This window comes from Sinocyclocheilus rhinocerous, unplaced genomic scaffold (assembly GCF_001515625.1).
Source record: "Sinocyclocheilus rhinocerous isolate Xijiao unplaced genomic scaffold, SAMN03320098_v1.1 scaffold251, whole genome shotgun sequence".
In the NCBI taxonomy this organism is placed as follows: Eukaryota; Metazoa; Chordata; class Actinopteri; order Cypriniformes; family Cyprinidae; genus Sinocyclocheilus; species Sinocyclocheilus rhinocerous.
Window position 1 is genome coordinate 244,193 of NW_015624204.1, and position 17,046 is coordinate 261,238.

The following is a 17,046-nucleotide window of genomic DNA, read 5'->3' on the forward strand; positions in this document are numbered from 1 at the left end:
GATCCAGCGAGAGCTTGATGGGGCGACGCAGAATGAAAAAGTTTTTCAGGAGTCGCGGCAGTAGAGGCGGCGCAACTATAACGACATGTGAATAATCCCACCCACTCTAAAGCGGTACTAAACTGCAGTGGAAACGCAAACCGAGCCAAACCGAGCCGTGCCGTGCCGTACTGAGCTGTACCGAGCCAAGTCGTACCATGCAGTGGAAAAGCGCCACAACTGTGGTTACTGAAACCACGCCTTCTTTCTTTGCGTGCACATTTGGGCGGCATTATGCAAATATTTCCACATAGTGAGGTAGATATGTGGGGGCGTGTTAGAACGAGCCGTTTTAGGGGGGCGTGGCAGAGTCTTAACTTTAAAGAATATCTCTTTGGTTTTGAGACTTTAGTCTTTGCAACTTCAGGGATCTTATCTATGCACAATCAGCTTGTAACACTCCAAAGAGAAAGGAAAACTTGAAATCGCATCATATCACCCCTTTAACAAATGTGGTATCCTGTCAGCAATAACCTGTCCGTGGGCTTTTTTGATTACTGTCAGTTTAAGTGCAGGCGATTAGTGTTGCCAGATATTGCTATGAAAACAAATAAAAACCGTAAAAATAAAAAAAACACAACAAATGTATTTCAAATCTTTTGCAAATAAGATAATATAAATATATCGCTAACCCTAAACTACAACTTCCCACTTGTTAACTTTCTAAACCGTCAAATTAAGTGGAAAAGACAAGACCAAACATGCTTATAATAGCTGAATCTGGCAACACGTAGGCTGGCTGCGCCCGCGTCCTCAATCACACTTCTCTCAAGCCTCGTTCGCTCCGCCACGCCAGCGTCTGGCAGCAATTATTTTCTTAACAAAACACTGAAAACATACGTATTTTTAAGTTATGTTTTAATGCTATAAGTGAGCTTGAATTATACCAATAATTATAATAGTATTATAAAATAAATAATCTGTTTCTATTAAAATACAGCTGAAAAGCATAAGAGATTCAAAAGTAGCGCTTGCGTTTCCTCCGCCCTCCTGACACGCAGAGACCTTCCGTCTGCTCGCGCGACTCCTCCAAACGCGCCGCTGCCTTTTAAAGCGCGAGACGGCATGAGCGCTGTCACTCTGACACTGAGCGAGGCAGGCTCGGGAGCTTCCGTCTTCTCGTTTATTTACCCCCCATTTCGTTTTCCTTTTCCACCTCGTCGATAAATCATCGCCCTTTCATTTCTTCTTTCTCCGTTGTACCGTAACTTTCAAAGCCCCTTATCGACATGTACCGGTATTTTGGGGAGCTGCTGACTCGCGGAGCGGGGAACGCTCTGGCCTCGGGATGCGTCGAGTCCGCTCTGCCGGCTTCCTCATCTTTGCTGAGGGTGCGTCACTACAGCGATGCCGCTGACAAGGAAGATGACCCGAACTTCTTCAGGATGGTGGAGGGCTTCTTCGATCGTGGCGCTGCTATTGTCGAAAACAAGCTGGTGGAGGACCTGAAGACCCGGGAAACGCCGGAGCAGAAGAGACACCGTGTGCGGGGGATCCTCAAGATCATCAAGCCCTGCAACCACGTCCTGAGCGTGTCCTTCCCCATCAAGAGAGACAACGGAGAATGGGAGGTTATCGAAGGTTACCGGGCACAACACAGTCAGCACAGAACTCCCTGCAAAGGAGGTAAGAGATATTATTGTTTTTATGTCGTGCAGTAATAAGGCACAACAGATCCGTTTACGTGTGTTTTGCTCAACAAGAGGTTTCACAGCAGTTTCGGTTTTCATTGCAAGTACATTCATGCTGACAGTTGTTGACATAATGACTTGCAAACCTATATGCGTTGTCTTTTATTAATTATTATTTATTTATTAATGTTTGTACGGCTTTAAATGTGGTATTTGGATAGATTTGACAAGTCCTGCCCTGTCAATAATTAATCATTTTGACACACCTTGCACCTGCACAGGTGTATGTATTACCTGGGGAAAGAAGCCTGACACTTTTGCACTGAATCTTCTGCAGTTACAACTTTAGTTTTTAACTTGGCTTTAGTCAGATGAAAATAACAGTTAGTCTGCAATGTAAGTAAATTATTTTGTCAAATGAACTGCTTCAATATCCGTAGAGCACAATCCAAAACAACAATAATTCGATTTTTTTTAATGAAATAAATTATTCCACAACTTTATAAGATTTTTGCAGAAGACCTCTATAGCTGAATCACAGACTGATATTCAGGACAAGACCACTCTTGCTTGTGATTTTTCTTAATAAACTTAAACAATATATTATTATAATTACAATTACACCAAACGTTAACATTTTACTATACAATAATAATAGATTACTGTCTTGTCTTGTGCCTTGGTTTGTTACATTTGTTTTTGGATAACTCTGGTTTTTGACCTCAGAATATGCTTCCTGCTTGACATGTTTAGTCATTAATGTGAACATCCCAGTTTCAACTGTTTATACTAACTTGCAGCTGATTGTATGCCAAACAAGGGCAACAAGTTGTCTCAAGTCAACTGTGTGTTTTCAATACACAAAGAATCATTCACATCATTCAGTTAGGTTCGGAAGGTTAATAAACATTTGCCTGGGTGCTATCTGATAAGGAAGAGATGTGATGAGAATGGGAAAATATCCATACATGTTTACTTTTTTCAACAACATGCATATACTCCAATGAAAGGGGTTTACGCCATACCAAGGCACATTGTCTTGTTGTAAATCATGTGAGGCCCACAGAATCACATTCATTCTTCACAGCAGATGTTAAGAAGCAGTGGTCATCAAGAGATTGAGGCTGCAAAGAGTGGGAGGGGGGTGTCATCATGGCACTGCATTGTGGGTGATTTGTGGGGTGACGTATCGTGAGAGAGAGTTGTAAGGGTGGATATGGGGGTGGGGCTCAGGCGCTCTGGTTCATCATCTGTGTGACAGGACCACTCTGCTCACATTTACACACAGCATTTGGAGACTCACCAGTGTGTATTTGTTCTTATGTCAATGCTCCACCTTATCTTATAAGTTAAAGGTATAGTCCATCCAAAAATGAAAATTCTGTCATCATTTACTCACCCTCGTGTAGTTAGTTAGTAAATGCATGTTTTTGATGTTATTGTGAACAATTCATGCTTGCACGTGTTTTACTTACCACCCCTCCAAGGTCATGATCATCTGCCTCCATATTTAAATCCAACGCCCACATTTCAAAATCCTTGCATAAAATCCTTACCCTACATTTTATCTTTGTCCATAACACAATACATTATATCTGTCGGTATTTCTGTTTCATCACGACTTTAATGAACACCATCAATGTGATTCTGATAAGACCAGTGCTAATAAGCATCTAATTTTAACAAATTATTTTCTCATCACAAACCAATGCTGGTTAGCAAATTTCTTAAATTGATGAAATTCCAAGTGTGCATACTTTTTAAATATCATGCACAAAAAACAAAAAGTTTTTTAAGATTAGCAGACACAAAACAGACCACCTTGGGTAAATCACGATGAATCAGAAAACCAGCCAATCAGATACACTCACTGCTCGTGAATCATTTTGCATGTTTAGGTGGCATGTAGTTAAAATTTGTCAGAAGTTAGCAAAACTGCCGATATTAATCGCAGCCCCTTTAATCATTCATGCGACGCAGACACTTATTCTCCATGGCTCAAAGACTACCACTGACAAAAGTGCTGTGATTGACATTATCTATGTGTAATAGACCAGATTAGGTACACATTACAAAGTACAAGAGCAATTCAGTCATCACACACTGTCAGCTAATGGCTCAGTGCATTTCATCATCTGTTAGCCAAAGGCGTGCACGTGAATGTCTGAATCACTGGATCAGCAGAAATGTTTGGCTGCATATCCTTTATGTGCGAGACTAATGGAAAAATTTGTGCAGGAAGTGCACATCCTGGTTATGATCAAGCACATTTGGCTCGCTAGGTGGAGTTGAAGGAGATGCTGGAAAGGTTTCCTGTGCGTGTTTTTTTTCTTCGTCCTTTGGATACAGTAGGTGATCTATGCTGAGTCATTCCTCCACTCAAGAGCCCCCACCATCTCTCTCGCATCGTTTTCCCCTCCTCTCTGTGTGTATAAATGAAGACCATTTCAGCTATAGCGGAAAAAGCACATCTGTTCAGCTGGTGAGCTTTTAAACACAGACAAAATGACGCCTAGAGGGGCTGATTTTCTTATTGGTTTTTCAGCAATAAAAAGACATCATGTTCAGTGGTTTAGTTCCGTATTGGCCTGTATGTTGGCAGCTTTCTCACTTGTATTATGAATATTAAGTATGATTAAACATTAGAGCACATAATTTCACTCATTTGGATTTGGACATTCTCATTTGCATTTACAGAAGCATTGTGAACTAATGCAGTCATTAAATATCACAGATTATTCCCAGTCTAATTTCTACTGCTTTTGCACTATTTATGTTTATTGTAAAAGGGATTGATGTGTCTGCCAGGCTGTGTGGCAGTATGTGTCAGAGACAGACACACTCGTTCACACAGTCAGGCAAGATTGATGATGCAGCCAGGCAGAGGAGCTGAGTCATTGCAGCCTCCGGCCCAAACACACACACATACTCCCAAATACACAGGACTCCCCCATTACCTTTCCCTCTCCTCTCTCAAGGTCAGACAGAACATTATGTACTTTCCATTTATTTTATTTTTTTAATTTATCTTGTGGAAAATAATAAAATAATAATTATATTATATTATATTATAAAGCCTTTAAAGTCAAAATTTTACAGAGAATATTCATGCAATCCTTATCCACAAATCAAGAATAAATATAAATTTATTGGCCCAATAGTGTGGGGAAACCTTGCTTTTTTATATTGTTATTTTATTTTATTTTACATAATGTATGTAAAATGGAAATCCATTGGTCCAACAGTGTGTGATGTACATTATTAAATGCGTCCTTTTGATTACACAGATAAATGTTAATTAAAACTACATGAAAACTTTATATAGTTACTGTGAAACTATTTTCGCAAAGATATTTATTCACTGTTACATAATAGGACACATAGTTTGTTTGAAAAAATCATTGAGTGCTCAAGGTTTGTGTAGCATACAGTATGCTTTATTAGAGACAGTCTCTGTGCCGTTTGAGGTCACATCCATTCTGTGGCTTGCTTTAGGAAACCAACATTTGGCACCAGCTTCTCTAGAAGGGAGTGATGGTAGCACCTGTCCTGATGGAGCGTGACCAGAGCACACAAGTTGAGCTGCAATTTTAGCTGCATAGCTGGAAAAGGTGACCTGTGTCCTTTGAACATGAACTGGCACAAAAAAACAAAAAAAAAACTTAAAAGTCTTGGTTTATTACTAAAGTGCAATGTTAGAACTTGATCTAGTCTTCAATTATGCAGTGTTGTTTTTGTATTCTGTCCTGTTTATCCTCATTCAATTCAGCATGAAGACACAGCTAAAGAAAAAAAAAACTGGTCTGCATAGCTTCAGAGAGTCTGTTTGTTTAAGCCCATTTGTGTGTGTTCTTGGTGTTTGCACAAAAAAACAACAACTTAAAAGTCTCAAAGTGGTCTTGGTTTATTACTAAAGTGCAATGTTAGAACTTGATCTAGTCTTCAATTATGCAGTGTAGTTTTCGTATTCTGTCCTGTTTATCCTCATTCAATTCAGCATGAAGACACAGCTAAAGAAAAAAAACTGGTCTGTATAGCTTCAGAGAGTCTGTTTGTTTAAGCCCATTGTGTGTGTTCTTGGTGTTTTACAGAGTCTGATCCTTATTAGTGGGTAGAAAAAAGATCTGCTGAGGTTTTGGTAACCAGTTGACTCCTTGTAATGGGCCCTTTTGCTTTTCCTTTTCAGGTATCCGATACAGCATGGATGTATCCGTGGATGAGGTTAAAGCTTTGGCCTCCCTGATGACATACAAATGTGCTGTTGTGGGTAAGCTTTGTTTTTCCCCCCAGTAGAATTGGGGTGAATTCTACAACTGATATATTGCTGGATTGTGCATTAGATCACTCTTACACACAAATCATTGAGTTATATTAGATTTCAGAAAATCCTTCATCATCATAGATTACACATAATTTATCTTCTTCTAGATGTGCCATTTGGTGGAGCTAAAGCTGGAGTGAAAATCAACCCCAGGAATTACTCTGTAAGTACCAAACACGCATGTATAGACTCAAGAGCACACAGACTCCTGAAATAACTCTTTATCATGTCTGTGGGCTTTGTTTGCCTTTTTCTTGGGCTCAATGAAGTGGAAATGCATTTCATGCCATCAGTCCTCCTTTCTCTTTAAAATGGGCATTGCTCCCTGATTGCCCTGTTGAAAAAAAAAAACAGCATATGCTGGTTAGGTATGTTTTGAAGCACAGCAGCTGGTTTGAGCTGGTTTAAGCTGGTCCTGAGCTGGTTATGAGCTGGTTTAAGCTGGTCCTAAGCAACTAGCTCCTGCTCAGGACCAGCTCATAACCCGCTTATTACCAGCTCAGGACCAGCTTAAACCAGCTCAAACCAGCTGCCATGCTTCAAAACATTCTTAACCAGCATATGCTGTTTTTTTCAACAGGGTGGATGTCAGGAAGTTCTGAATAAAGAGTCCACAATATAAAGTTTCAATGTGTAGCAGTAGATCTTCCCTGTTGTTCTGTTTAATATTTGTAGGGTCTGAGTCCTTTCTGATTTTTTTTTTTATGGTTGTCGTAAGTTATCAGAGACAAAAATATAATTTGAGGATGTTTTTATTTACGTTTTTATTTTATTTTTTTGTGCTGTTCAGGATAATGAATTGGAGAAAATCACAAGAAGATTCACCATTGAGCTGGCCAAAAAGGGATTCATTGGTGAGTTTATTGATTCATTTGTGCTTTTTGACTCCACTGTTTTGAATACCACACATGACCCCTACATTAAGGCATTCTGGAAAATATAAAACAATATATAGTTCAGTCCTAACGTTTGGGTTAGTAAGATTTTTTTTCCCCAGCAGGGACAAATTTAATTGATCAAAAGTGACAATTATGACATTATATATTACATTACATATATTATAAAAAAAAAAAATTCAAATAAATGCTATTTTTTAAACTTTATATTCATCAAAGAATCCTGATATCACTGTTTCCACAAAAATATTAAGGAGCACAACAGTTTTCAACATTGATAAAAATAAATATGCACCAAATCAGCATATTACAATGATTTCACATGTGTTTCATGTATCTCTACTGCATTTTTGATCAGATAAATGCAGCCTTGGTGAGCATAAGAGACTTCTTTTAAAAACAAGATACTTTTTGTAATATCACTGCTTTGCAACAATTCTGGAGACATCAGGAAATCCTCAGGGAATTATAAACTTTGCTTCCTTGCTCTTTTAACCCGGAAGAGCTTCAGCACCTTGGTGCTATAAAAAATAGGGGACTTTTTTAAATGATAAAAAAGTCCCGCTGTTTGCTTCCCTGCCCCCTTTGGAGCTGTTTTTGGAAATGTATTCAGGGTGCAAGGCTGTCTGCATGGTTGTTTATCTGGATGCCTTCCTGTTTTCCTCGCCAAAGCAGCTGGTACTGGTATGGGGGGAAGGGCAGTGCACTCTCACAGCGTCAGAGTGGGCACTGAAACTCCAGCTCTCCATTAAAACAACACAAGCTGCCTACTCGGATCATTTGTTGCATTGCCTCTTAAAATACTTTTCCCTGAGATGTGCAATCAAGCATTCATAAGTACAATTACCATAGTTCATAATAACTGATACGAAACCTGAGTGGTCCCTGTGCCTGGACACATGACCACCGTCTGCTTTCATGACACAATTAATGCTGACGAGTTGTAAAAATATCTCTTTCTTCTCTCCCTCCCTTGTTCTTTTGCATTCAGGACCTGGCATTGATGTACCCGCCCCTGATATGAGCACCGGTGAGAGGGAAATGTCCTGGATCGCTGACACCTATGCTAACACTATTGCCCACACCGTAAGCAACCGTCCATCTCTTATAACACTTAAATGATTAATTATTACATGCATAATTAAATTATTAACTATGCCAATAAAACTCCCATTGAGGTTTTTCCCTTTTATCACTTGTAGATTAATATGCCTAGCCTCTTAACCAAATTGAAAGGTTAAAAAGCATATACCATTAAGGATATCTGAGCAATTAATGTTACAAAAACAATAGTTCACAGCGATTAAAGTCTTCTGTAAGAAGTAACACTTTCATCATCATCTTTATCAGCAACCTTACACCCTTTGTTTGTCCATCTCTGATAGTGTTATGCTATCTATACAACAGACTTTGTAATGTTTACCTTTGTGCCCTAATAAATGGATAAGGCATAGCTTTATTTACACGGACAATAGCAACCAGTTTGCTTTCTTATTATATATGTACATATTTTAGAGTGTTTTTCCTTTTTGTGATATGATTTTGGATGACAGCTTCAGCTAACACAGAGAGAGAACAAAGCTGGGTCATTGGAGTATGAAGATTCCTAAAGCCAAATCATACAGATTTTATTTTAGTGTGTTTGCTGTGGTGCTTGTGGTCAGGGTTATTTCTACTAGAGGGCTCTTACCATAGTTAAATCATCTAATACAGTACTAGCACTATCACCATGGCAACAAAAGAATGGTCATGTTTTAATCTTTTTTCTACTTTTATATGGGAGGGTAATAATGACTGTGTTAAACAATATCCAGCTTTACTAATTCTGAAAAGATCCTTTGGACAATAGAGTTTTGCAAAGTCAGAATGGGGAGAAGGCAAGAGTCCAGTCACATCCAAGCACACTGTCACCCTGGAAACAACTTGACCTCAGAATGCAACCTTTTATGTAACATTACCTTTTCTGTAGCCTTAAGAGATGTGCTACAAGCACAGACAAATATTTGAGACCCTTATAAAACAGACCTTAACTCTCATTTAGTTCTGGCATGTAAAATGTCCCATGCATATGTATTTTAAGCATATGTCCCATGCATATGTAGCTTAATAAAATCTGTTATTAAAATTATGATTAATAATTATTTCACAATATGGGTGTTAACATGGAAGATGTTACATTTCTATAATACTTTGTCTGAATAAATGTAAAATAAAACACTAAAAACTACGTTTTCTTAATGCTACCAGTACAAATGAATTTAGTCATCAATGTACAGTATGAAAAATGCATATTCATTTTGAGATTTGCTGAAGATTACATTTAAAGTGTTAAGCATGTTTAAAGATGTACTTATCTAAAGGTATTTTTTTACCATTAAAATATTTATATTTTATAGTATTTTTTGTTTTCTCTTTAGCTTTAATTTATATTTATTCCCTTTATAATTGTAGTAATTTTAATACTTAAAGTTTTTCATCTTATATTTATATTTTATTTCATTTCAATTTTAACAAAAAATATTGTTAATAGTTTTAGTTTTAGTTAACTATATCAACATCGATCTAAATGTAAACATTGGGGAAATGAGCATGAAAAATCCAGTATCAACTGTCACTGACAAATTAAAAATGTTGCTTGTCCCAAAGCTGGTGTGTTTGAGACACAAGGGAAACTCTGTCACTGTTCTACAAGGGAACAGTAAATGATTGATGATATCAGTGGTTGATCATGCGGTTGAGTTTATAAAGGGCAATAATCACTCTTCACTAATACTGCAGTCTCAGCAGATTCGCATGTGCACAGCGGCAGTCGAGGGAAACGTTGCATAAGCTTAGACTTATCAGACATGCAAATCATCTTGATTTAAACGTCCAGCAGTAATGAGATACTTTGATTTCTCTTCTCAGCCCAGCAGATTATTATGTTGCATATGATGTGATTTGATGGCATACGTTTTTTAAAATGACTGTATGCTTGTTCGGAGGTTAATTAGTCTGCTGTAATACATACAGTATGTTATTGAGATGTTGTCCGTCCCCTGCAATAACCTCTGCCCTGGCCACTGTTGTGCGTCATCTGTGAGGAGAGCACAGGTCTCCTGTCTCGATGCCGTTTTCTCATTCAGTGACATAAATAGGGCTACAGTAGCTGCCCTTGGGGAAGCTTGTAAGATGCGCTTAGAGAGTGACCCCTCTCACGTACCCTAACGACAGCACAAGACCCCTTCACACCAATCCAAGAGCTCTGGTTGTTAGTGTATCACATGTTGTCCTCTTCCTACCCTCTGAACAGCCCTGACTGGTGCTTGTGTTTTTGGATGAGAAACAGACTACCAGTGTTGGCTGAAGTGTTGAGTTGAGAACCAAGCACTGGTTTTTATTCAGAACAGGTTTCATTAAAAAAAAAATACTGGAACTGAAAGTTTTTCATGACATTCAGTTTCATTAATGGTTCCACATTAACGTGGACCTTAAAGATACACATTCTTAACAGGTAATTACATTAAAAATTGTAATTAAATGTTACCGAAAAGTTAGTATTGTATAGTAAAATTAGAAACAGAATCAGTATAATATTTTGTAAATACTACTAATGTTCCAGTGTCATTTTAGTATCATATATTATAGTTTTTATGAATATTTTGATTTGTTTTCATTTTCATATATTCTGTTTTTATTTTCCTTATAGTTGTAGTTTTAGTAATTTTGTTGTTTTTGTCATTTTTGACATCTATAATATGCCTATAGTTTTTCATTTTTATTTCAGTTTTAGTTTTAGTACATCAAGTTAGCCTAAATGAAATGTTGCCATGGTGACTAGCTGAAATAAGTGTTGTTGTTTTTTTGTTTTTTATTTAATGTCAAGTGACAAAAATGTTTTTTTATAGTTTTAGTTTTACAGTAGTTAACTATAATAACCCTGTTGTGTTTTTGAAATTTGTGTGTTACTGCGATAGAAAGTATAATACACTAATTGGCCCATTTTTTCTGTTTTGTTTGTGTGTCTCTCTCTCTTTCTTTCTGTAGGATATCAATGCCCATGCCTGTGTGACAGGTAAACCCATTAGCCAGGGTGGTATCCATGGCAGAATCTCAGCCACTGGTCGTGGAGTCTTCCATGGCATTGAGAATTTCATCAATGAAGCCTCCTACATGAGCAAACTAGGCCTGACCCCTGGATTTGCTGACAAAACCTTTATTATTCAGGTATAAAAGACAATTTGAAGAGGTTTTTAACTTCACTTTAACTAGTTTTCTTTACTATATTTGAATGATTGGTCCTTAGTCTTTCTATACAATAAAACTTCACTGGTAGAGTGAAGTAATGGCGCTTTTCCACTGCATGGTACGGCACGGTACGGCTCGCTTTTGGGGGGTTTTCCAGTACCTGGTACTTTTTTCATTACCATTTCAGTTGAGGTTCCAAGCGAGCCGTACTGTTACCAAAATGTGACGTGTAAACCCTGCTGATCACTGATTTGCTGGAGAGAAACGCCACTACCTGCGTCATTGAACTTGCGTCACAAGACACTAGACCCGCTAGATTTAAATCAGCACATCCAGCGAGGATCGAACGTAACTTTTTTTGAACAAACGCAACAGATTCGAACGAGCGCACCTTTTTTTAAAGGGGTGGTTGATTGCGATTTCACTTTTTTAAGTTAGTGTGTAATGTTGCTGTTTGAGCATAAACAATGTCTGCAAAGTTACGAAGCTGAAAGTTCAGTGCAAACAGAGATATCGTCTTTTAAAATTCTGGCAGTTTAATGCCTACAAAAACGGCTGGTAGGGACTACAACAAGTTACTTCCCAGGTTCGTGATATAACAAACCCAGATAAACCCCGCCCTCAGGAAAAGGGGGCGAGGCCATGCTGCGCTGCTTTAGAGAAGAGGAAGAGAAAACTAGAGGTGCACATAAAAATCTATTCATATATGAATCCGCTGAGATGAGGGGCGGGACGTTTAGACGCGCACTAGAGGCGGTTTAGCCAATCACAACACATTTTGATTGTTTTCAATCAAAAACTGTTTCTATTTCTGAGGGCGGGGCTTCATAAAAGCAGGAAATGATCAGCGAGTTTCTCAGAGAAGGGACAGAGTGGTTTGGAATAAAGGTAAATTATGTGAAAAAATAATGCGGTTTTTTTTTTTAATCGAAGCATTAACACATGTTAGACTGCACCCCATAAAGACAATCAAGCCTAGAAAAAAAACAGTGAACCACCCCTTTAAACAACAAAATAATGGCTGTTTCGTGGTCTGTTGAGGAAGTACAGACATTCCTCACGTTGATAGCTGAGGAGCGGATTCAGTAAGAGCTTGATGGGATGACGCAGAATGAAAACGTTTTTCAGGAAGTCGCGGCAGTAGAGGCGGCGCAACCATAGCGACATGTATATAACCCTGCCCACTCTAAAGCGGTACTAAACTGCAGTGGAAACGCAAACTGAGCCGAGCCGTACCATGCAGTGGAAAAGCACCATAAGTCAAATAGAAATGTTTAGCAGAATGTTCATGCTGCTCTTTATCATACAGTGACCAGGAATTGTTGTGCTAAAAATAAAAGCAAAAGGCTATTGTATGACTTCAGAAGACTTTTTAAAGTCATATGGACTACTTTGTTGAAACATGTCTGCCACTGATCAGAATATGTTTTCATTTTATGAAAAGAAGCATAGTCAAAACTTTTGTTTGTAACTAAATGAGGGTGAGTAAATGATTACAGAATTTTCATTTTGGGCCGAAATAACCAAGTGACGGTATAATATGCGGACTAAATATTTTTTTGCTGACACAAAAAAAAGGAAGAGTTAACCATATGTCAGCATCTAGTACATCTCAGTTCCTTGAAATCACGTGCTGTAAGAATCCCACTGCAAATACCACAGACAACGGCTTTTCTTTACAGCTGTGAAATCTGTTGACTTTCCCATGAACTTGCAGGTTTATTCTCTAGGATTAAGATTTAGTTGTTTTGTCTTTGGGTTCTAATAATGAATTTCAGTCTTAATCACAGTGTGGTCGAAACTCAATTCAATCAGTGCAGCCCAGACTACAGAGGGAATGGATTCTCATCGACTGTTGCTCTGGGATTACTGCCTCACCAATTACATTCTCTTTCTAAAGATTTAGTGCCATGTGTAGTGAAGAGACAAGAGAAGATGTTGGCACGTGTTATGGATTTAGAGCCGCACAGAGAAGAGATAGCATAGTCATTAGTTTCAAACAAAGCCTCAGAAGAGGAGAGGAGTTTTGACATGCACATGACATCTTGCCAGAAATACCTTTGATGAGGTGAATAGGCTTCTCAGTATAAGCTATTTCCAGTAATTCTCTTATAATTATGACAAAGCTGCTTGTTTTCAAACCTCTTTTGTTAATAGAAACTAGGAGTATTGATATCAAATTAATTAATCATGATTCTTTTTGTGACTTATGAAGCTTTAAGAACTGTATGTTCTTCAGTTAAAAGCAACAGTTATTTAAGAGGGGGAAGTAAATATTTGTAATTATAATTTTTTAATTGTAATATTATATAAGAATTGCTTAGTTTACATAATAGTTTTGCATGTTTTTTTTAGCTTTTTGATTTGGATTAGAATTTGATTATTTTAACAAATTAATAATCATTTGTTAATTTTAATACCTTTTAGTCATCTTAAGGGCTCTTGGAAGTTTGAGGCCTGCTTGAGAACCGTTGATAGCTAGTCTATTCTAAATCAAAACCACACGGGGGCGCCATTTCCAAGCAAAACAGGATTATGTTTTTACCACAATTTATCCTAGTTTCCTATCATGTCATGCAGGGTTTCGGTAATGTGGGTCTGCATTCCATGCGTTACCTCCACCGTTATGGTGCCAAGTGTGTGGGAATTGCTGAAATCGATGGCAGCATCTGGAACCCCAACGGCATGGACCCCAAAGAGCTGGAGGACTACAAATTGGTCAGTTAAGGGTCCATTTACAGTACAATTGCTTTTCTGAATCTCTGGTGAGAATTTGCCCCTTTTTCTGTACTTAAACTGTTTTTTGAATATGTTTCTGCTTTCTCTTCAGCAACATGGTACTATTGTGGGCTTCCCCAACTCTCAGCCATATGAGGGAAACATTCTGGAAGCTGAGTGCGATATCCTCATCCCTGCAGCTGGAGAGAAACAGCTGACCAGGAAGAATGCTCACAATATCAAAGCTAAGGTCTGACACCAACAGCATCATCCAGATGTGTTTGCTATGCTTAAATGTTCTTCACCAATGCTGAACGTATCTTTTTTTTTTATTGCTTCAGATTATTGCTGAAGGTGCTAATGGTCCCACTACACCAGATGCTGACAAGATCTTCATAGAGAGGAACATCATGGTCATTCCAGTAAGAGAACAACATTCTCTCAAACTCTGTCGTGCTGCAGGAAAATAGAAACAGGAATAATGATTTATATCTTGATGTGCAGGACATGTACCTGAACGCTGGAGGTGTCACAGTCTCCTACTTTGAGTGGCTGAAGAACCTGAACCACGTCAGCTACGGTCGTCTGACCTTCAAGTATGAGAGGGACTCCAACTACCACCTGCTGAGTATGTGTTTGTTGTTCTCTGTCACACGCTCCATGGTCTCGTTTTTCTTGATTCCCTTTCCTTGCAACACTCCCTCCCTTTTGGCACTTATTGTTAGCATGCAGGCAGGCCTGATGCAGAGCTGTGATCAGCAGGGCCATGTTTCTTACAGGAGAGTTTGAACCACCCCTGCTATTGTGTGCTATATGTACTGGGTCACATGGCTTAGCTTCTCTTCGTCTCTCTGTCCTTGGTTATACCAATTTAATTGACATCCAGATGTCAAAGCCTGCTAGCCCTTCAAGAAATTATCCGTTAATGTCAGTTGCAGTAATTAAATGAGATGGAAGCCAGAGTATTGAAGAGATGTGTCGGTGTGACAGAAGTCGACTGCTAACAGTGGCTACGTTTACATGCAACCAAATAATCCATTTGTAATCGGACTGACGGCTCAATCGGACTGAAAAACCTTTATGTAAACACCTTAATTGATCCTATTGAGCTCGATCGGAATGAAATTTGGAAAAATGGTTTATTCCTTTTCTAATACGATTGAGAGTGCATGTAAACACTCGATCGGATTGAACCCCGAAACTGAAAGGACTGCGCATGTGCAGTGACGCAGAAATAGAGTAATGACGTATGACGTGCAGAACGAGCAGTTCTTCCTTTTGAAAAATGTGTTGTATAAATGCGTGTCCTGTCATTATAAAACTCTCCTTTCACTCGGCAACTGTGAAGTGTAGCAGGACAACCTCCCACCAGTCCTTGTTTTGGATTCTCATCCACAGGCAACCCATTTGGGCGCGGGGAGGGGCATTTTTACTGTGTGATAATTAAATATGAGCAGCACGGCACAGCGGTTTATATGTATATTTATCCATAAATGATTCCTATATTATATTAATGTTTTATTTTATTTTATTTATTTATTTTTTGTAAAACTAAATTTAGTGAATCATAGTCTGAGGAGCAAAACAATCCCCACATCTATAAATACATTTGGGTTTTCAGTCATCATACTGAGCGCAAGTTTCAGTGTTAGCTAAAGTTGATATACCAGATGTTGACTACACTGATGAAATCAGATTTTTTTCAGACTCTTTTTTTATATGTCTATTTATTTAATGTATTTTATTTATTTAGTTTATTGTAATTTTTTGAGTGTAGTTTTTATTTTTTTGGCATAACCATTTAGTGACTGTAGTCAGCAAAGCAAAAAAAACAAACACATGCTGAGCTTAAGTTATTACTTTGGTAACTGATGTTGATATACCAGATATTGACTAGATTTCATCGGTTACAGAATGACAGTGCAGTCAGTCTGTCCTAAAGATTGAATTTGAAAACAAATTGGATTTTTGTGCAATGTGAACAAAGCTTAGGAGTTCTCTCCTAGATCAGCAGTTTTAACCCTCATGTGATGTTGGTGTGGTGTGGTGTGGTCCCTTTTAACACCAATCAGTGTAGCGCAAAATTCAGTTTTAAGATACCGTAATTAATATCTAAAACATTTTTCAAAAGTGTGCTTTGTAAATGAATGACTATTTGCACCCTTAAGTTGTGCTCAGAAACAGCATGTGCATTTGATCAAACATCACTCTTACAACCTTTGCTGAAACAGAGGGAATTTGAATAATGAATTTTTATCTTTTCTTTTGTCCAGTGTCTGTGCAAGAGAGTCTTGAAAGGAAGTTTGGAAAGCAGGGTGGCCCAATCCCAATTGTCCCCACTGCTGATTTCCAGGCTCGTGTAGCTGTAAGTGTCCATAATGTTTTACCTTCTTTGCCTTGTATGCTTATGTGTGTGTTTTTGAATTATTGTATGTATATTTATTTATTCTTTTATTTTATTTATTCTTACATTTATTAGGTTACAGAATGACAGTGCAGTCAGTCTGTCCTAAAGATTGAATTTGAAAACAAATTGGATTTTTGTGCAATGTGAACAAAGCTTAGGAGTTCTCTCCTAGATCAGCAGTTTTAACCCTCATGTGATGTTTGTGCATTGATGTGATGTGATGTGTTTGTCATACAGGGTGCCTCTGAGAAGGACATTGTACACTCTGGTCTTGCCTACACCATGGAGAGGTCAGCCAGGGTAAGTTCTTTTATTGTTACTGAAAAGTTGTGCATACTGAAGCTGACACACATAGAGCATTCAGTCATACTGTCTGTAAAACAACACCAGGTAGAGCAGGAACCGCCCTTGACTCCACCTCAGCTGCTATATAACAGCGTTATACTGTCATGAAACAGTTGAAAGATCATTTTAACTCGTCCACAACATTCAGCCCTCGCTTCAGGCAGATTTTAGTCTAGTGTGGTATGATTGTTGTGTAAAGAAAACCACCTCGCCCATTGCACAGATGTCGTTATTATTTATTGACGCTCTTTCTGTTTTTTCCTCCATGCTTTGTAAATGAGCTTCAATGTAGTCAAACCTGTATTCATGTAGTAATATTTTTTCTTTGCAGCAAATTATGCGCACGGCAAACAAGTACAACCTTGGCTTGGATTTGAGGACGGCAGCTTACGTCAACGCCATCGAGAAGGTCTTCAAGGTGTACAATGAGGCTGGCCTGACCTTTACATAAATGACCCAAAA

The 17,046-nt window shown here is 38.3% G+C and overlaps 1 protein-coding gene across 1 annotated transcript; it reads left to right on the top strand.

The window, feature by feature from the left end:
• Positions 1 to 1,065: 1,065 nt before the first annotated feature.
• Positions 1,066 to 17,046, top strand: glud1b (glutamate dehydrogenase 1b). Its single transcript, XM_016551329.1, has 13 exons — positions 1,066 to 1,665; positions 5,857 to 5,937; positions 6,099 to 6,154; positions 6,782 to 6,845; positions 7,879 to 7,973; positions 10,914 to 11,093; positions 13,695 to 13,832; positions 13,945 to 14,082; positions 14,174 to 14,254; positions 14,337 to 14,460; positions 16,106 to 16,197; positions 16,477 to 16,539; positions 16,916 to 17,046. Exons 1-13 carry the CDS (start codon positions 1,269 to 1,271, stop codon positions 17,033 to 17,035), a joined length of 1,629 nt encoding a protein of 542 aa, XP_016406815.1. The 5' UTR covers positions 1,066 to 1,268; the 3' UTR covers positions 17,036 to 17,046.